Source organism: Rhamphochromis sp. 'chilingali' (genome assembly GCF_963969265.1).
Source record: "Rhamphochromis sp. 'chilingali' genome assembly, chromosome: 12".
Classification (NCBI taxonomy): Eukaryota; Metazoa; Chordata; class Actinopteri; order Cichliformes; family Cichlidae; genus Rhamphochromis; species Rhamphochromis sp. 'chilingali'.
The window spans coordinates 18,123,036-18,143,936 of NC_137939.1; the positions used below are offsets into that span (position 1 = coordinate 18,123,036).

Consider the following 20,901-nt stretch of genomic DNA (forward strand, 5'->3'; position numbering starts at 1 on the left):
TTTATGCTGCTTTTAAGAATACAGTGTTAAAATCTATGACATCAAGGGGCTTAGGGCATGAAGAAGTTGGGTTTGATCACTCTGGGCAATTAAAGATGCATGATTCAAAAAGGCATCTGTGGGGCAGAGCGAAAACAGCTAAGTAGGGATTTGAACTAATTTGTCAAGTTGTTCAGATGACACATACTATTTAGCACCTTAAAGCCTAAAATATAATATCAGTTATTCATCATTTATTAAATGCTTTTATTGTGTTTTTACTTAAATTCTAAATGTAATTCATGTAAAATAAATAAATTCTTTTTTTTTTTTAAAGCTACTGCTCCGATGGGGATTTTAAACAGGATAAATCAAGAGCAGAAGATCAGAATCAAGACCTAGCTAACAGTGTGCTAGCTGTACATTTATATTTAGCAGACTGACACAAGAAGGGTATCAGTTCAGATTTGTGTATTTGAGCATTTTAAAAATCTTTTTCAAAATCTTTCTTCATACTAAGAGTTTGATGTTTATGTTTAGCTTAACTTAAGTAACAAAAAAACAAAAAAAAGCAAGAGATATAGCGCTAGCCTAACCATATCCAAAGTTAAGAGAATGAACTTACCATACAATTAAGGGTTTCTTATCCTTGAAAATAATATTGATGTGTCGATTAGAATGATTGATATCATTCTGAAGAGCACTAGTCACTTGCAGTGTCAAAACACCTTAAATCTTAGTAAAAAAAAAAATGAAGCATATTTTATCATTTCAAAATATTATTTTACTTGTACTCTGTTTAAAAAGTGGAAGATTGATGTGCCTTTGTCCTTTGTCCTGAGCGAGTCCTATTAATTTCAGCTTCCACAGCAGCTCTTGGTCAAAAATTTAACTGACCATTAGAAGTTACATTGCCTTTATTTTAACTGCAGCCACCTGGCCCTGAGTGTCTGCTTGTCTCTCACTCTGTTTGTCTGCTGGAGGACACAAGTGGGTCTGTCTTTGGGGTCCCATGTCTCCTTTTTCTCTTCTTTTTCTCTGACTTTCTCCTCTGTCTTTTTTGTGGTCTCTCCCTGATCTCTTTTCTTCTGGGCAGATGCGAGTGGTGAAAGCATTCCGTAGTTCACTGTACGAGGGCCGGGAGAAACCGGAATCCCGCAACTCCATCCACAACTTCATGGTCCACCCAGAGTTCCTCATCAATGACCTCATCCACAACATCCCGCTGATCGACGACACCGATGTGGATGACGAATCAGAACTCAGCAGATACCAGCACCTGCACCCGGCCCTCCGCAAGCCGCCCCCGCCTCCCACCCAGCCCCAACCCCCGCCTCGCACCCATCCCACCCGGCCCTACCGCCAGTACAGCCTCCCGGTGACCCCATGCAACCGAAACAACAACAACAACAGCAGCAGCAGCAGCAGCAGCAGCATTGATTCAATGGTCGCCTACAGCAACCGAAACAGCACCAACGCAGTCATCACCTACAACCGAAGCCCCCGTCATCACCACCACCACCTCCACCATAATCATCATGGCAGGGACAGGCCGGTGAAACCCTCAACCCCCTACCCGGCCCATCTCTACTGTGTGGAGACCTCCTTATAACTGATCTGAACTTGGGTTTGGGAGGGGGGGTGGAAAAAGGGGGGATGAAGTTAGGGTGAGAAAAAGAGAGGGCTGAGGACCCACACACATGACATTTTCATCTAATCGCCCTTTCAACAAGCTCACAAGAGGGAGCAAAGGACAAGGAGGGAGTGGACAATGGCCGGAGACTTCTGCTTACAACTCCCTGAGAACATGTTGCCACTTTCCCTCCCTTTGCCCTTACCCCAGCCCTCTCAGTCTGACTTCCCACCTTCACCCCAGTCCCTCCCCTCCTTTACCCACAAAACCATCCAACTAAGTCTGTCACCCCCTTCTTGTGGAACCCCACTCACCCTGCCCAGCTGCACACCAACTTCATGCACGCTCTTGTCACACACACCTGCAGGTCTGCTTTGGCAGGGTCTGAGTGGGGGGGGGGGGGGGGCAGACATCCAGAAGAAAACCACACATTCCCTAATGCTTCAGCAGAACAAGGCCATGCGGCTATGGGGGCTGACTCACTCCATTTCTATTGGTGTTCATCATTAATGTTGTCGTCACCCACTTTCCACCACCATTTATCTACCACAATTTATCTGGGTAGATTCTGCAGCCGCTTCAAAGTCACTACTTTGCTTGTAGTATAAGTAAAACGCTTTGTTAAAGCTTTAACAGTCATTTCCATTTCCCATTCATTTATTTCCCAACATAATGGTGCTCATTTATTTCGTTCTTATATATCATTTTATTTCTTCTCAGAAACTTTGAGTTATTTTTCTTTCATCCCTCTTTCTCGTTCATTGTGTGTACGTATATTGTCTTGTCTCTTCTGAAAAAAACAAACAAAAGCATAACAAAAAAAGGTTGCTGTTCATTTAAATACAATGGCTGTGACAATGTCTAAAAGATCAGGGCACTTATATCTATGTATCTGTCTATAGATACATAGATATAAATGTTTGGGAAGCAACAACACAGAACTCATTCATCACCTCACTTTGTCTTTGAATGCTGCCCCATTTGTTCACATGACCTGTTATCTGGAATATTGCTCTGAGATGAACAGTGTATGAGATGTCATGTTAATTTGGATATATTACTGTGTAAATTTCATTTCAAGCCTCCTGCCATATCCCCAGTATGCATGGGGAATATCTGCACCTGTCACCTTGGGCAACCTCCATGGCTGACATCCTCTTCCAGTCCCTTCATTTCTGTTCCGTGTCCCATCGTCTTCTCTCTTGCTGTTCCTCCTTTGCTCATTTTGTCGCATTACGTCCAAGAGTTTGTCGGTGCGTGTGTGTCAGCTTTTTTCTTTTTGAAAAAAAAGCTGAATGCTTGGGAAGCATTAACCCTTTAAATGCCATCAAACACGCAATGCACAGGCGAAGGCCCTTTAAGACTTAACGTGCACTCGGTTGAAAGCCCCTCCTGCTCACATGATCAGGTCGTCTCTGTTACGTAACCAGCGCCCTCTGCGCAGACAAAAGGATTGTGCCATTTTAACCTGCTCAGTGTCTCAACCACATGCCCGCATCTAATGTCAGTGTTCACTTTTAGATATCAGGTACAACCAAGAAGAGCATATTGTAAATGTTATTATGTCCTTGCGCATTCCCCTTCATTACTATGTACAGATATAAGGCTATGTGTTTTAGCTAGTTAGCTCCATTTAGCATAAAGAGCTAGCCTAACTTATTCAGAAACACCTGTAAAGCACTCCAATTACCACGTGACGTCTCCCTTTTAAATTTTTGAGTTATGCAATTTTGTTGCTTTTGTTTTGTGCCAGGGAAACAAGCAAAATCTTAGTTAAAGTCTGACAGCTTTTCATATTGGGGCGACTGTGGCTCAGGGGGTTGGGAAGTGTATCTGTTACCGGAAGGTTGCCAGTTCGATCCCCGGGCTCTCTGTCCTGGTCGTTGTGTCCTTGGGCAAGACACTTTACCCTACTGGTGTTGGCCAGAGGGGCTGATGGCGCAATATGGCAGCCTCACTTCTGTCAGTCTGCCCCAGGGCAGCTGTGGCTACAACCGTAGCTACATCCACCAGTGTCTGAATGAATAGTGGCATTGTAAAGCGCTTTGGGTGCCTTGAAAAGCGCTATATAAATCCAATGCATTATTATTGTCACAATATCTATGAAAACATATGACACACAGATAAGGATCTGTAAATTCCATCCTAAATGCAGATATAACAATAGTAGTGAGTGAAGGCTGATAGTGTTTGATACAGGGGTTAAGCCTATACATTGATGGTTCTGTAACCTTTAAAAAACACAGGACACGTGCAGGTCAAAATCTCTTCTCTCTTGGCTGTCAAGAGACATCAAACTGCTACAAGAAAGAGCATCATTGTGGTGACAGTGGACTGTGCTGCAGGAGGATGTTTTAGACAGCAAACAAGAGGAACTGCTGCTGCTACACCACAAAGCTCACAGTCCCAATAATGGTCTCATAGTTGTTGACACATTATTTCCATTTATTTCCACTTTATGCTGTTTATGCAGGTCCAAGTCTCATTTATTAAATTATTTTAAAATTAAAACTGGATGCAATAAAGATTTCAGGGCTTAAAACATCCCCAGCCAGACTCTGGACAGCAGGCTCATGAAACAGGTAGTAAGTTTTCTTTGTGACACTAATCTAGATCTATTACAGTTTTTACAACAGAGCTTTCTTAAGGTTTGCTGTTGTGGTGCCTCATCATATAAAAGATGAAAGGGCATGGAATTTAAACTTGCTGCATTTCATTCACTTTTCAACACACATCCAGGAAATAAGGCCAAAGCCTCTGGTAACAAACACAAGTATCAACCAAGTCCTTTCCAGGTCATAGCCCTTAAAAACATAGCCAGCAACTACATTACTGTACATCTGTGGATCACACCATGGTGTGATGCAGTGCAGAAGGAGATATGACTCAACTCAATTTCAGTGTAAAAAAAATAGAACAGCTCACTAGTGTTTAAAAAACAAACAAACAATTAACCACAATTACCCATATAAAAAAACATCTGGTTAGACAAACAGTGAAGTAAATGTAGGCTTGCTAAGCTGGAAACCAATCATCTAAACTTTGAGAATCCCTAAAAGAAATGGTTAGAAATAGAAGGATAAGTCATGGTTTTAGGAAGGTTTGTGTGCAGAGTGATTTATGGGTCAGGCTAAGTACACTTCTGTATTAAACCACATCTAACCTGTGAGCTTTATACGTGCTGCTAGAAGAACTGAACTGTTTCTAGTCTTTATGTCAAGCTAAGCTAAACTAAGCTAACTTCCTGCTGAACCCATGCCTTTATCTAACTCACTACAAGAAACCCAGTCAGCCACTTTGCCAGACATTATGTCTAAGCTGCCAACCTAAAAGGCCATAACACACTGCATGAGCACACAGCCCAACGAAAACAACAAAAGAAGAGAAAAAAAAAAATCAGATATCCACCATAGTGATGACACCAGTGACATCACCTCCACCTTGACATTCCATGGAACATACATTCCAAACATCACATTCCAGAGCAGCTGTGAGAGCGCCCTCCTGTATCCCATATTGTACTAGGTGTGGGTGGACCGCTGACTTCATGTTGCCTCAGAGTGTGACACCTCAAAGCAATGCAAACTCCTGCTACCTCCCCTTTCTCTGCCCCTCCACCTCCCCTGCAGCTGACTTGTCCCACCGCCAGACTAAGGCAAGGGCAGACGTTATGCAAAAGACTGCCATGTCGACAAACGCACCCAACCATTGGATTAAAACCACAGTGAGAGAACGCATCTGTCCTGCTAGTTCTGTTTCAGTAAGTGCGCAGGGCTTTCTGGGAACACCCTTACCTGTACAGAACTCTTGTCTTCTTGAATGCTCATCATCATCGTCACCACCTTAAACCGACCTGAGCTGGGTGGGGCAGGTGGTGACACTGTATTGGTCTGTCTGTTTTGAAGCATGCATTTGGTATCATTAATGTCACACTTTATGTGTTGGTAAGTCATTTAGGCTCTGATCTCTCCACATCTGCTCTCTTCCTCTCGCTCACTCTCTTTCTGTCTCTCACACACACAGACACACACGCACGCATGCGCACATCCTGCTCAAGTCTCCTCTATTTCAGCACAGCTACATCAGTGCTTTTTTCTGTATGTATGAAAACACGCACACACACACACCAGACTACAGGGCAATAATCTCAAGTGGTGTAAATTTGATTGTCCAGCCATCTCTGTCCATCTGTCCAGCCATGTTACATCATGATGTTGTGAGCCAGATTCACAAAAGACAAAACAATGTGAAGAAGAATATATTTATCAGAATTATTTATCAAAATTCTAAATTGTACAACTGCACCATTGTACAGATCGCCCAAATGTGCACATGTGGATCTTTGATTTACAGGTACTATGTTCCTGTTACACTTTTTTTTTAAATGTTTCTTTCTTTTATTTGAATTGCTTTTTGTAAAGAGAGGAACAACAAAATGGAAGCGCTTGTATTATATTATTATTATGATTATTATTCTTGATTTTCTCCACCGGTGCTCCCACTGATGGAAAGACAGTTGCACATTCTCCTGAGCATATTCTGAGGGCTGTGTTTTCTGTCCAGTGAACAGCCCCTGAAGTGTGCTGAGGTGCAGAGATGCTTACAGTCTCTTAAGACCAGAGACACCACTCTATAAATAGAGAACAGGAGATACAAATGTACCTCATTATAGTCTGAAAGACTGGACAAAGTGGGGACCCAGAAGATGGAGAATCAGAAGGCGATGCAGAGCTAGAGACTGCAGAAGTGCAGTGCTTCCATGTGCTGTTTAGGCTGCTCTTTTAGATCTGCCACCAGTATTTACTGCCATGTTACCACAGGAACAAATGAAGGCTTTTACATTATTCATTATACATACTATTGTAAATATTATGTGTGGAATGGTCCCCCTTCTTGCACAAAGCAGTCCTGTTCTGCAGACAGAAAATGCAGCCTTAACTGTGCTGAAATAAAAAAAAAAAAAAAAGGAAAAAAAAAAAAGACCAAAAAAAAGAAAAAAAACAAACCATGAAGACTATTGAATATATTAAAGAGTTACCTGCCTGTTATTTAAGCGAATAAATATCTATATATGAGAAAGAACACACCTGTATACTGTAGACTAAGTCTGTATGGAAATCTAAGAGAATTTAATGGGAATTAAGTCCAACACCTTTTGTCTGTATGAAAGAAAAAAAAATCAAAGTATTCTACAATAATAACTTTGACAAAGTTTGTGTGGTCCTGTTGTTTGTTCACAATAATGCAGGAATGCCCTTCCATTTTCAAACCTCTGCACAAGGTGATGCATCATCCTGTCCCTCAAAGGTAACTAAAATCACCTGATGAACATCGAGGATTTATATCTGTGTGGGTTTCTTCATCAATGAACCTGACGCTTCAGCTACTTTCTTCAATAAACCTCTTGCGCAACAAACATGGTGGCTTGTCAAACAGGTGGAGTGGATAGTATTAAAGTGGGCTTGTTATGCTGTTTCTTATTTTCTGTAATACATCCTGTCACAATGGTGAATTCAGATATTAAAGTTAACGAGGTTTGTGTATGTATAAAGAGTTGACAAAAGTACAAACATTCTGTACTTAAGTTGAAGTACAAATACTACTGTTAAAAAAAAAAATACTCTAGTACTGATTCAACCTCTTTACGCAAGTAAAAATGTACTCAAGATGAAAAGTAGCTCTTTGGAGGTTTCCATTTTTGTGCAAAGCTAACTGAACCTTGTGATATATTAACACAATGATAAAATAATATCACTAGATGGGAATATGTAAAGTGGATTGACCAGGTGTTACTCTGAGGGAAACCCTCCAAAAAAACAAAAAAAAAAACGGATCAGTGGAGCAGCCAAGGGAATAGAACGATATGAATCTGTATAACTAAAATATAATTTATTATACAAAACTGTTTAAAAGTAATTAAAACAACCCTGGCCAGAGAGAACACACACAATAAAATACTAAAAGTCCAGTTGCGTCAGCCACAGCGTCAAAGTCCAGCAAAATCGGAACGGGCAAGGAAAGCCCGGCGGCGTCCCCGGCCGTCCTGTCAGTCTCTCCGCTCCGGGGTACTGGAAAAGAGAGGGGCAGCGACAGTCGCTGTTCTTTCCAGTGGCTCGGGATACTGCAGCACGATATGTCGCAGGACTTACCCCGAATGGGCAGAGCTCCTAAAGACATAGTGCTGGCGTGACACCGAAAAGCGACGTCACGCCAGCACTATGGTCTCGCCGTAGGAGGTAGGGTGCTGTCCCGCTGCCAACTAATCCCCCACCGTAGCGTCCTCTGGCCTCAAGCTGTTCCAGCAGCAGCACAGCTCCCTCTGTCTCTCCGAACACTGGCCGTCGTATGCCCTCGCCACGTACTGCAATCACCGCCGGCTGTCACCTCTCAGGTGTGTCAAATTAGTGAACGGGGAAGGGCGGAGTCTCTCCGGGACAAAACAGATTACCAAAACATGCAATACAAAAAATAAACAAAACACTCCACAATGAAACACAGCAAAAGACAACAAACATGCAAAGCAAAACAACTTCAAAACAAAATCCTTCCCTGGATGACAAATACAAACTTCAGTTTACCTTTTTTTTTCATTCTGCTTACACTCTGCTTGAATCTGGGAGTAAGGGAAATTTATAGGAAAATTTAAAAAATACATATCTATTTTGGTTACCTACATTGTAGAGGGTGACTTTGCCTCTAAACACAGTCAAGGGTGAAGTGGATTCACCGTGTGGGAACCCTGAAATTGGTTGTAATGGCTCATTGTGGGGAAAAGAATCATAACTCACAATAATTTTTATTGAGAGTTCCGGCAGATTTTCTTAGTGTGCATGATGTGATCAGCTGAGCTGCTGCTCTTTGTGGACATACACAACTGTATTCAACCAGGGCCCTGTTTCAGGAAGCCGGTTTAGTGGAAAAACTGAGTAAGTATACCCTGAGTTAACGAAAACTCTGGGTTTTCGGTTTCACAAAGCGAGTTCAGATGAAGCCTCAGTGAGTCACTATCACGACACACTCCGTGAAGCTAACCTGCCCCCTAGCAGGTTTACTACAACTAACCCTGACTGTCTCCGCCCCTTTGTCGGAAACCTGACAGTAGGAAGTGTCGGACATGGCGTGCCCCTTCCTTGAAGAGCCAGTAGATCGTGAAGCCCAAATTCTCCGCAGAGCTCTCCGCCGGGAGAGAGTGATCAGAGCGCGTTTGGACATTTTATCATTTCCTGATGATTTTCTGTGCGAACGTTACCGTTTCTCAGCACAATCTATAAGTTATTTGGATAACATCCTCAGGCCATATATTACGCATGTGACACATCGCGGACATTCTCTCAGTTCTGTACATATTATTTGTATTGCACTTCGGTTTTTTGCAAACGGGAGCTTTCTGTATAATATTGGTGACGCTGAGCACGTTTCCAAGGCTACCGTCTGTCGGGCAGTCAGGAATGTTACAGTTGCACTGAAACGTCTCCTGTACTGGTTTGTGGTGTTCCCCGGTCATAGACCCACAAGATTTATCAAAGAGGGATGCCACAAAATTGCAGGTATCAGGATGACCAAAACTTAATTTATGATGTGGTGATACTTGGACTACTACTTACATTTTACATTTATTTCCAGGGTTCCCAGGCGTGATTGGCTGTATAGATGGCACTCACATTCCAATCATTGCTCCTTCAGTAAATGAAGGAGACTATGTGAACAGGAAGTCTTTCCACAGCATTAATGTACAGGTACATAGTTCCCTGTAGCATTTCAAACTAACAAATTATTTCATTATAGTAATGGATGCTAATTTGTGTTCTCTGCACTGTGAAGATCATATATGATGCTGCCAACATTATCACAAATGTGGAAGCCAAGTGGCCAGGCTCTGTCCATGACTCACAAATATTCCGTGAATGTACACTGAGCACAAAATTTGGACATGGTGAGTTGAGAATACTTTAAAATATATAAAGACCAATTGCTTCAGAAGTGTAACCTTCTGTCTTAGGAGAGTTCACTGGCTACTTGCTTGGTGATAGGGGGTATCCATGTTTACCCTATTTGCTTACCCCTTACCCTGACCCTGAACCGGGCCCACAGCAGCGATATAATCTGGCTAATTGCAGGACAAGAGCCAGAATTGAAATGACTATCGGAATGCTTAAGGCCCGGTTACAGTGCCTGCAAAGACTCAGGGTCACCCCAGAAAGGGCATGTGACATTATTGTGGCATGTGTGATTCTTCACAACATTGCCACAATTAGAGGAGAACACTGTCCTTCTGAACCAAACATCAGCAGTGATCCAAACCATGAACATTCTGACCCTCGCACGGACATACAAGATGGAAGAGCAGTCAGAGACACCATATGTCACAATCATTTCTTTTGACCCATCACCTCAACATGTTGAAAGAGGAATAAACAGATTTTTTGTTCAACTGGCTTTATTGGTCGCCTGTGTTTCCTGTACACAAAGTATTAAAAGATGTAAACCTCATAAAGTGTCTCTGTTGCTTCCTCCTCTGTAACAGCTGTCAATGTTTCTTCATTATTTTCCTGTAGTAAAGAAATAAACAACATTGCTGTTCTACTGTAAACTCATATAATCTGTGGAGTATTACTCACAACTGCATGTTGGTCTGGCTCAACAGGAGGCTGCACCAGATGCAGTACACCACCACCATCAACTGATAGAATATGAGGTTTATACAGGTCACTTATAACTTACAAGGGACCAAATGGCAATTAACAAACATACCAATCACCTTACACTTCATTGTCATTATGCTCTCAAAGACAACCAAGACTGAGGCAAGGCAAAATCAGTAGGAAAATAACTTCACTACAAAATAATCCATTATGGTAAAGAGTTTATCAAATGAATGAGTAGCACTGCAAAGGTGACTGTGAAGAAAGGATGTATGCACATCATGTATTATTTTGAATTTACCCCCTATGTAGGCACTTGTGTCTTGCGGGGTTATTGACTCAGAGGATGTCCCCGCAGAGATGCCTTCGGCCACAGGGCGCCCACTGTTTTGGCTGAGGGCCAACTGCTCAGCCTCTGTGAGTGGTGGTGGTGGAGGACCCCCACCTGTTTTTCGGGCCTCCGCTTTTTTTCTGTTGGCTATAACGGGCCACATTTGAGCATACAGAGTAAGCAAATATGTACTTGTAATGTGCTCAGATAATTTCAATAAGTGCTTACAGAAAGAAAATTAATGTAGCCTCTAACTGCAATTGATTTACATAGGACAAACAGACCAAGCACTATGGCTCATAATACAATTACACCTTACCTGTTTGGACTATATTTTTATATTTCATTTTTACTTGCTGCCAGGCACGTTTGGGGCCTGTTGGGTTGCACCTGCGCTCACATCACATCACAAAATAAAATGTATAAAATAACAAATAAAATAACATATGATAAAATAACGTGTTAAATGGGTGGAAATCCCTAGATCAATGTTTATATTAACACTCACGCATTGACTCTGTCGGCTATGTTTTGCCATGCATGCTCCCTTTCTTTTGCAGCTGTGGCTGTGTTACTTTTTTCTGCAAAATTTGCATGTTATCGGCATATGCTGCCATCAGAATTTCGGCCTCAAGCGCTGTGAAATACATTGACCGCGCCTTCTTTCCCTCCGTCTCCATGGTGACTCGCTTAATCTGTGCTCCGCTTATCAGGGCTTTATGTATCCTCGTCCGCGCGCTTCACTTGGGGTTAAAGCAACTCCGCGTTGATTGAACTAATTGTTATCAGCCTTTCTGAAACCGAATATTCCGAGTTGGACAGTTCGGGGTTACTCAACCCTGAGTATCGTTTTTCACTCTGAGTTTTCTAAACTCGGAATATTCGGTTTCAGAAAGGCTGATAACAATTAGTTCAATCAACGCGGAGTTGCTACAACCCCAAGTTAAGCACGCGCACGAGGATACATAAAGCCCCGATCAGTGGAGCACAGATTAAGCGAGTCACCATGGAGACGGAGGGAAAGAAGGCGCGGTCGACGTATTTCACAGCGCTCGAGGCCGAAATTCTGATGGCAGCATATGCCGACAGCATGCACATCATGCAGAAAAAAAGTAACACAGCCTCAGCTGCAAAGGAAAGGGAGCATGCATGGCAAAACATAGCCGACAGAGTCAATGCGTGAGTGTTAATTTAAACATTGATCTAGGGATTTCCACCCATATAACATGTTATTTTATCATATGTCATTCTATTTATTATGTTATACATTTTATTTTGTGATGTGATGTGAGCGCAGGTGCAACCCAACAGGCCCCAAACGTTCCTGGCAGCAAGCAAAAATGAAGTATAAAAACATAGTCCAAACAGGTAAGGTGTAATTGTATTATGAGCCATAGTGCTTGGTCTGTGTGTCCTATGTAAATCAATTGCAGTTAGAGGCTACAGTAATATACCACCTGTAAGCACATATTGAAATTATCTGAGCACATCACAAGTACACATTTGCCTACTCTGTATGCCCAAATGTGTGCCGTCACAGCCAACAGAAAAAAAGCGGAGGCCCGAAAAACAGGTGGGGGTCCTCCACCACCACCACTCACAGAGGCTGAGCAGTTGGCCCTCAGCCAAAACAGTGGGCGCCCTGTGGCTGAAGGCATCTCTGTGGGGACATCCTCTGTGGCAACAACCCCACAAGACACAAGTGCCTACATAAGGGGTAAATCCAAAACAATACATGGCGTGCATACATCCATTCTGCACAGTCACCTTGACCAAAATGAACTATGTCGTAGTGAAGTTACTGTCCTACTGACAGAGAATGACAGTCATCAAACAGTTAGGTGAATAAACAACACTGAGACACTTGGAAACTGTTAACGTGCTGCACGGGTGAGGGCCCAGGGAGAGACTCACACACACCGAGCTGCAGTGGTACGTCTTTATTATGAGCATAGCAGTGTCCTTTAATTTTGCATACATGCGTGTGTGTGTGTTAACCTCCCACAGGGTGAGCTCCCTGTTCCCAGAGACAGAGCGAGTAGTACATTCCGTACCTTTCCCAATAAGTGTAACATATGAACATATACCTCAATGCAACATAAAGCTCATAAAAGCGTTTCCACCCTGACACCTACTGATTTTGCCTTCCCTCAGTGTCGGTTGTCTCTGAGAGCATACTGACAATGAGGTGTATGGTGATTGGTATGTCTGGTAATTGCCATTTGCGCCCACATAAGTCATGAGTGACCTGTATGAACCCCATATTCTTCCAGTTGACGGTGATGGTGTACTGCATCTGGTGCAGCCCCCTGTTGAGCCAGACCGACATGCAGTTGTGAGTACTCGTAATACTCCACAGACTACATGTGTCAACAGTAGAACAGCAATGTTGTTAAATGTCTCCACCACAGGCACATGATGACAAAACAGTGACAGCTGCTACAGAGGAGGCCGCAACAGAGCCACACTATGAGGTATACAGTGTACAGTGGAAAATATAACAACTGACGACAATGTGGTACTATGATGACACCATGGACTTACTATGTCCCCGGCAGAGTGATGCTGGAAATGAAGAGGAAGAGGGTCCAGCCACTCCTACAACGAACCTTTCCACAGTGGGTTGTTCAGCACTGATTTACAACCAACCTAAGTAGGCATGTACTATGGATGCCAATGCTATGTCCCTTGTTGCAATAGCTCCCTGTGAAGCAGCTGTATAAGACATATCTGGCCAGGAAGATAAGAAAGTGCGACATGGAAATGGTGCACCTCCAGCTGCAGATCCAAAAGTCGAAGCTGGAGATTGTACTGCTGGAACAACAGTTAAGGGTGGGTGGAGTGATCATAGATGGACGAATCATGTCAGTGTTTGTACAACATACTAATATACGCATTTATTCTTTGTGTACAGGACATACAGGGTGACCAATAAAGGCAGTTGACCACAGTATCTGTGTATTTGTCTTGTAACATGTTGGGTTGACGGGTCACAGGAAATGGTTGTGGCATATGGTGTCTCTGACTGCTCTTTCATCCTGTACGTTCGTGGGTGGGTCAGGATGTTCATCGTGTGGATCACTGCTGTTGTCTGGTTCAGCTGGACACTGTTCACCTCTAATCGTGGCAATGTTGTGTAGGATCACACATGCCACAATGATGTCACATGCCCTTTCTGGGGTGACCCTGAGTCCACGAAGGCACTGGAACCGGGCCTTGAGCATTCCGATGGTCATTTCAACTCTGGCCCGTGTCCTGCAATGGGCCAGATTATAACGCTGCTGTGGGCCCGGTTCAGGGTCAGGGTAAGGGGTGAGCAAATAGGGTAGACATGGGTACCCCCTATCACCAAGCAGGTGGCCAGTGAACTCTCCTAGGACAGAAGAATACATGTCAGTGCAAACGTCCCTGTGGCAATTGGTCTCTGTATATTTCACAGTTACTTCGACCCACCATGTCCAAATTTGGTGCTCAGTGTACATTCCCGGAAGATTCGTGAGTCATGTACAGAGCCTGGCCACTTGGCTTCCACATTTGTGATGATGTTGGCAGCATCACATATGATCTGCCCAGTGCAGAGAACACATATTAGCATCCATTACCATGATGCCATCACTTGTTGGTGTGAAATGCTACAGGGAATTATGTACCTGTACATTGATGCTGTGGACGGACTTCCTGTTCACATAGTCTCCTTCATTTGCTGAGGGTGCAATGATTGGGATGTGGGTGCCATCTATACAGCCAATCACGCCTGGGAACCCTGGAAATTTATGTACAATTTGAGTGGTAGTTCACGTATCACCACATCATGCATTGAGTTTTGTTCATCCTGATACCTGCAATTTTGTGGAATCCCTCTTTGATGAATCTTGTGGGTCTGTGACCGGGGAACACCACAAACGAGTGCAGGAGACGTTTCAGTGCTACTGTAACATTCCTGACTGCCCGACAGACGGTAGCCTTGGAAACGTGCTCAGCGTCACCGATATTGTACAGAAAGCTCCCGTTTGCAAAGAAACGGAGTGCGGTACAAAGAATATGTAATGGACTGAGCGCATGTCCGCGATGTGTCACATGCGCAATATATGGCCTGAGGATGTTATCCAAATAACTTATTGATTGTGCTGAGAAACGGTAACGTTCGCACAGGAAATCATCAGGTAATGATAAGATGTCCATACGCGCTCTGATCACTCTCTCCCGGCGGAGTGCTCTGCGGAGAATTTGGGCTTCAAGATCTACTGGCTCTTCAAGGAAGGGGCACGCCATGTCCGACACTTCCTACTGTCAGGTTTCCGACAAAGAGGCGGGGTCAGTCAGGGTTAGTTGTAGTAAACCTGCTAGGGGGCAGGTTAGCTTCACGGCGTGTGTCGTCATAGTGACTCACTCAGGCTTCAGCTGAACTCGCTTTGTGAAACCGAAAACCCAGAGTTTTCGTTAACTCAGGGTATACTTACTCAGTTTTTCCACTAAACCGGCTTCCTGAAACATGGCCCAGGGCCCTATTTCAGGAAGCCGGTTTAGAAAACTCAGAGTGAAAAACGATACTCAGGGTTGAGTAACCCCGAACTGTCCAACTCGGAATATTCGGTTTCAGAAAGGCTGATAACAAGTAGTTCAGTCAACGCGGAGTTGCTTTAACCCCAAGTTAAACGCGCGCACGAGGATACATAAAGCCCTGATTAGTGGAGCACAGATTAAGCGAGTCACCATGGAGACGGAGGGAAAGAAGGCGCGGTCAATGTATTTTACAGCGCTTGAGGCCGAAATTCTGATGGCAGCATATGCCGATAACATGCAAATTTTGCGGAAAAAAAGTAACACAGCCTCAGCTGCAAAAGAAAGGGTGCATGCATGGCAAAACATAGCCGACAGAGTCAATGCGTGAGTGTTAATTTAAATATTGATCTAGGGATTTCCACCCATTTAACACGTTATTTTATTATATTTTATTTTATTTTATATGTTATACATTTTATTTTGTGATGTGACGTGAGCGCAGGTGCAACCCAACAGGCCCCAAACGTTCCTGGCAGCAAGTAAAAATGAAATATAAAAATATAGTCCAAACAGGTAAGGTGTAATTGTATCATGGGCCATAGTGCTTGGTCTGTTTGTCCGATGTAAATCAATTGCAGTTAGAGGCTACATTAATTTCCCCTCTGTAAGCACTTATTGAAATCATCTGAGCACATTACAAGTACATATTTGCTTACTCTGTATGCTCAAATGTGACCCGTTATAGCCAACAGAAAAAAAAGCGGAGGCCCGAAAAACAGGTGGGGGTCCTCCACCACCACCACTCACAGAGCCTGGCCACTTGGCTTCCACATTTGTGATAATGTTGGCAGCATCATATATGATCTTCACAGTGCAAAGAACACAAATTAGCATCTATTACTATAATGAAATAATTTGTTAGTTTGACATGCTACAGGGAACTATGTACCTGTACATTAATGCTGTGGAAAGACTTCCTGTTCACATAGTCTCCTTCATTTACTGAAGGAGCAATGATTGGAATGTGAGTGCCATCTGTACAGCCAATCACGCCTGGGAACCCTGAAAATAAATGTACAATTTAAGTAGTAGTCCAAGTATCACCACATCATAAATTAAGTTTTGGTCATCCTGATACCTGCAATTTTGTGGCATCCCTCTTTGATAAATCTTGTGGGTCTATGACCGGGGAACACCACAAACGAGTACAGGAGACGTTTCAGTGCAACTGTAACATTCCTGACTGCCCGACAGACGGTAGCCTTGGAAACGTGCTCAGCGTCACCAATATTATACAGAAAGCTCCCGTTTGCAAAAAACCGAAGTGCAATACAAAGAATATGTAATGGACTGAGAGCATGTCCGCGATGTGTCACATGCGTAATATATGGCCTGAGGATGTTATCCAAATAACTTATTGATTGTGCTGAGAAACGGTAACGTTCGCACAGAAAATCATCAGGAAATGATAATATGTCCAAACGCGCTCTAATCACTCTCTCCCGGCGGTGAGCTCTGCGGCGAATTTGGGCTTCACGATCTACTGGCTCTTCAAGGAAGTGGCACGCCATGTCCGACACTTCCTACTGTCAGGTTTCCGACAAAGGGGCGGAGACAGTCAGGGTTAGTTGTAGTAAACCTGCTAGGGGGCAGGTTAGCTTCACGGAGTGTGTCGTCATAGTGACTCACTGAGGCTTCATCTGAACTCGCTTTGTGAAACCGAAAACCCAGAGTTTTCGTTAACTCAGGGTATACTTACTCAGTTTTTCCACTAAACCGGCTTCCTGAAACAGGGCCCAGATGTCAAAAGATGTTTCATGAGTTGTCCTGCCTGATTTTCATCCTCTACACTTACAGTACACTGTCTTTATATTAGACAGTATAAAGTTGGTATGAAGATGGAATTGAGTAAATGAATCTCAGCATCATCAGCTAAATTTCATATAAATCCCTGCTTCACTTGATGTAACCTAACTCTGACCAAGAAACCACAGCCACACCAGTCACACACTGTTTTTTACTTTAAATCCATCACAGTACAGCAAACTAACCGGTTTGCTATCCTGAATTAACCTGCAGAGGATTTTCATGCAGCCTTTAAATAGCACAATTAGTCTGCCTCAGTTTGTTTTGCAGCATGTTTCACAATATGAAAAAATATTATGTCACATGTACAGACCCAATATCTAACTTAAAAACATGAGGATTTCCAGTTTATCAAATCTCACTGAGCAGTTCTTCCTCTCTTCTTCTTCTCTTCTCTTGTCCTGTCTTTCTTATATTTCTCCATCTCTGAGTGAAGTTAGCTCTCTTTGTTTTCTTTCCCTGTGAAATACAGCAGCTGGACCTTGCGCTAGCAACATACTGTGTGACAAACTACACGCTGCACACAAGTTTGTGTGTTTGCTGATGTTTGTTGAGTTGATAAAAACTTTGCATTTTAAATTACCTGACACTTTTAAAAAGTCACCCCCTTTATGCTTTCTCCTCTTCTGAATTCTTGCTCCTCTTCTCAAATACCGCAATTTACGGACACCTGCAGTCGTTCTGGTGTTGTGTAAAAAAACAAAAAACTAAAACAAAAAACACTGTCCGGCTTTTAAACCCTGACTTTAGCACACATCATCTCTTTTTATGCAACATGCTCTGGTGATTAATAAAGAAACAGGATTTCCTTTCATGTGTTTCTGTTTAGGCTTCAATAAGTGGTTTACACATTACATTGCTAAGAGCTAAAGCTTTAAAAAAAAGCTTTGATAGTAGTTGGATCTTTTGTAACAACTTGAAAAAATAACCTCAATATACTTTTTTGTATTTCTCAGTGTTGGGATTACATTTAAGATGAAAGAGATAATTATGAATAAACTATTACATAGTAATTCAGTCCCAGTAACTATTTCTGAATTCCCCTTGTATTGCACACTGTATCCTAAGTAGAGCTGGACGATAGAATGATAACGATATGTATTGCGAAATAACTTTTTCTCGATAGAAAACTTAAACTATTGCGATTGGCCTCATCTCTCTTGTCCTCTTAAAAAAAAAAAGAACAGCCAATCCAAATTAACTAGCGCAGAGCCGAACCAATCATAGCCGCAACGTCACGTCACGTGACTTGTTACGTACAGCACAAGTGCCAAGCCGCACATGTGTATTTGTTTGGGAAGCAGCCAGCCGCCGTGCCGAGAGCGTGACCGAAGAGAAAACAGATGATGGTTCCAATGCCGGAGAGATTGTCGAACGGAAGAGCCATAGAAGTTCCGTAGTGTGAAGGTATTTCGGCTATTTCAAGTCTGACAAAAAACAGAGTAGCGCGTATCTGTGCCATCAGAAACTGAATTTGAATAAGTTAAATTTGAATTTGAATTGCTCAGATTGAATCTGAATTGTAACTTGAATAAATGCTTTTGAAAACTGAGTTTGAATTAGTCTAATTTGAAATTGAATTTATGGTTTGAAAATGATCATCACTAAATTGAAATTGCATTTTATATTTTGAAAATGAATTGATTTGCTTTGAAACTGCATTTTATCCTTTAAAAATTCAGCTCTCGAATAATTTCAGTTTCACTTCTCACCATTCAGTTTCAGTTCTACAATTCAATTTCAGTTCCAAAATTCAGTTTTTTGGAACTTACATCCGGTTCCGGTTCAAGCGCAGATTAATAGAACTACGTTTTACTAGCGGACCGAAAGTGTTACTGACGGGAATCTACAGCGTCTTGAGCTGAATTAAGACTTCAGAAGTCATTCGTCATGTCGAATGACCAGTGGATAAACTTTCAGGTTGGTAATAAATGTATTACATGTATAAGAACAAGCGTCAAGTTAACAAATAATAGCCGTAAGGTAACTTTTATGCTTATTGTAGCTGTTAGCTAAAAACGCTAATTTAGCATAGTTTGCCCTGAATTCAGCTTTGACAAATATGATCGACTGTTTCTAGTAGAATTCCAAAGTTGTCATCTTGGACCCTCTCAGAGTACCCCCTCTGTATGCTTGCAGAGACCCCTACAGTAGGGAAACATGCAAAACGGTGTCCAAACCTTTGTATTTTAGCTTTATTTATGTCTTACACAGCATCCCAACTCTTTAGCTAACTTAATAACTTTAGCTAAAGTGAATAGTTAGTCTAATTCATTAGTGCAGCATTACTGGGTCACCTCTGTTTGAAGTGATATAACATGATATACAACTATCACTGTGTTTAACTACTATAATAATTCTTAGGGTACTGAGTGCATGCTTAATTAGATTTATTTTTTTAAAGCATACTGCTCCATTAATATGTTTGACAGGCTGAAGTTGTCGGGTCACCTCCTAAATCGACCATCTTTTACAGGTGTTTTGTGCCAGAAATGGAGTGTCCACTGAAGACTGAAGATACTGAATCTCTACGCCTTGCCATTGATCCCTCTTGTGCCTTCATCTAGACAAGAGACATTAACTTAACCACTCTCATATGCTCTGTACCTACATCACCTTCCCTGACAGTTGTAGCTTGGCTCATCTGAGGGTGAAATTATAAGAATGTGTTATTTTGCAAAGTGCTCTCTAGGGTTCCTAAATAAAATATGGCATTGAGGTCATTTCTTTTGAATTAATCCCTTCTTCTGAAATATAAGAACCTCTCCTGGTTTTAATGGCACTTTGGATTTCCTTACTTTCTGTTCCACTTACATACCCAAATAGATGCTGACAAGCTGACACAGTAACATGGAAGAGGGAAAGACGTTGGAAAGGACTACTACAAATAAACCCAATGCCTAACAATGAAAAATGTAAAATAAGAACAATAATAATAATAATAAAGATAAAAGATGAAGTAACAAGTTTTTAGTTTTGTTTATTCCAAATGATCATCCAGATGTCTGTGACATGTGATGACAAACACCATAATGGAAGGCCTTAGTCATCACATGCTTAAACTCATATATTTTTGCATATGCTGAACAGGCAGTCAGACATGCTGTAAATGGGGGGTGGAAAACAGCATGAACACCATACGGCAGGGGTCTCAAACATGACACTGGCCCTTGAGGACTGGAGTTTGAGACCCCTGTCATATGGAATATGACAGGTGTGGTTGAACTGCATGAAGACTCTGAAGTTTCTCTTCTCTTCTGGCAGGACAGGAATGTGGCCTTGTCCTGTGAGCCACTGTAAGGATGTACTTAGAGTAGAACTGGACTGTCACCGGCCTCAGGCTCTTCACCCTTTTCAAAGACAAAGCAGTCATTTAGATAAAATATTAGATATTGTTTACCTGTAAATGCACAAAGTAAATTTTGAAATGTAATCATTGTCAAGAGTGAACAAGCACTGATAGTGTAATCTACAGCTGTGGCCAAACGTTTAGAGAATGAGAAGTGTTGTTTTCTTATTTACAAAGTTTGCTGTTTCAGTGATAGTTGTATATCATATTATATCACTTCAAACAGAGGTGACCCAGTAATGCTGCACTAATGAATTAGACTAACTATTCACTTTAGCTAAAGTTATTAAGTTAGCTAAAGAGTTGGGATGCTGTGTAAGACATAAATAAAGCTAAAATACAAAGGTTTGGACACCTTTTTGCATGTTTCCCTACTGTAGGGGTCTCTGCAAGCATACAGAGGGGGTACTCTGAGAGGGTCCAAGATGACAACTTTGGAATTCTACTAGAAACAGTCGATCATATTTGTCAAAGCTGAATTCAGGGCAAACTATGCTAAATTAGCGTTTTTAGCTAACAGCTACAATAAGCATAAAAGTTACCTTACGGCTATTATTTGTTAACTTGACGCTTGTTCTTATACATGTAATACATTTAT

The 20,901-nt window shown here is 42.2% G+C and overlaps 3 protein-coding genes across 4 annotated transcripts in view; 2 read left to right on the forward strand and 1 right to left on the reverse strand.

Moving 5' to 3' along the window:
• atp2b3b (ATPase plasma membrane Ca2+ transporting 3b) overlaps window positions 1–7,247 on the forward strand; it is a 110,898-nt gene extending 103,651 nt beyond the window's left edge. The window contains exon 26 of one of the 2 annotated variants that reach the window (XM_080899954.1): window positions 1,076–7,247. In XM_080899954.1, coding sequence (XP_080756080.1) covers window positions 1,076–1,591 — 516 coding nt within the window. In that variant the 3' untranslated portion in view covers window positions 1,592–7,247. The remainder of the gene's footprint in view (window positions 1–1,075) is intronic. The other variant, XM_080899953.1, reaches the window with a different exon arrangement.
• Window positions 7,248–8,628: 1,381 nt separating this feature from the next.
• On the forward strand, window positions 8,629–10,042 carry LOC308407209 (putative nuclease HARBI1). Its single transcript, XM_080898738.1, has 4 exons — window positions 8,629–9,159; window positions 9,236–9,348; window positions 9,434–9,545; window positions 9,612–10,042. Exons 1-4 carry the CDS (start codon window positions 8,727–8,729, stop codon window positions 9,992–9,994), a joined length of 1,041 nt encoding a protein of 346 aa, XP_080754864.1. The 5' UTR covers window positions 8,629–8,726; the 3' UTR covers window positions 9,995–10,042.
• Window positions 10,043–13,067: 3,025 nt separating this feature from the next.
• LOC308406704 (putative nuclease HARBI1) lies at window positions 13,068–19,421 on the reverse strand (the record flags this gene model as incomplete). The annotated part of the gene is made up of 5 exons (XM_080897885.1): window positions 13,068–13,958; window positions 14,039–14,150; window positions 16,038–16,150; window positions 16,848–16,919; window positions 19,406–19,421. The coding sequence occupies 5 exons, from the start codon at window positions 19,419–19,421 to the stop codon at window positions 13,576–13,578; spliced, it is 696 nt and encodes a 231-aa protein (XP_080754011.1). The 3' UTR covers window positions 13,068–13,575.
• Window positions 19,422–20,901: the final 1,480 nt, after the last annotated feature.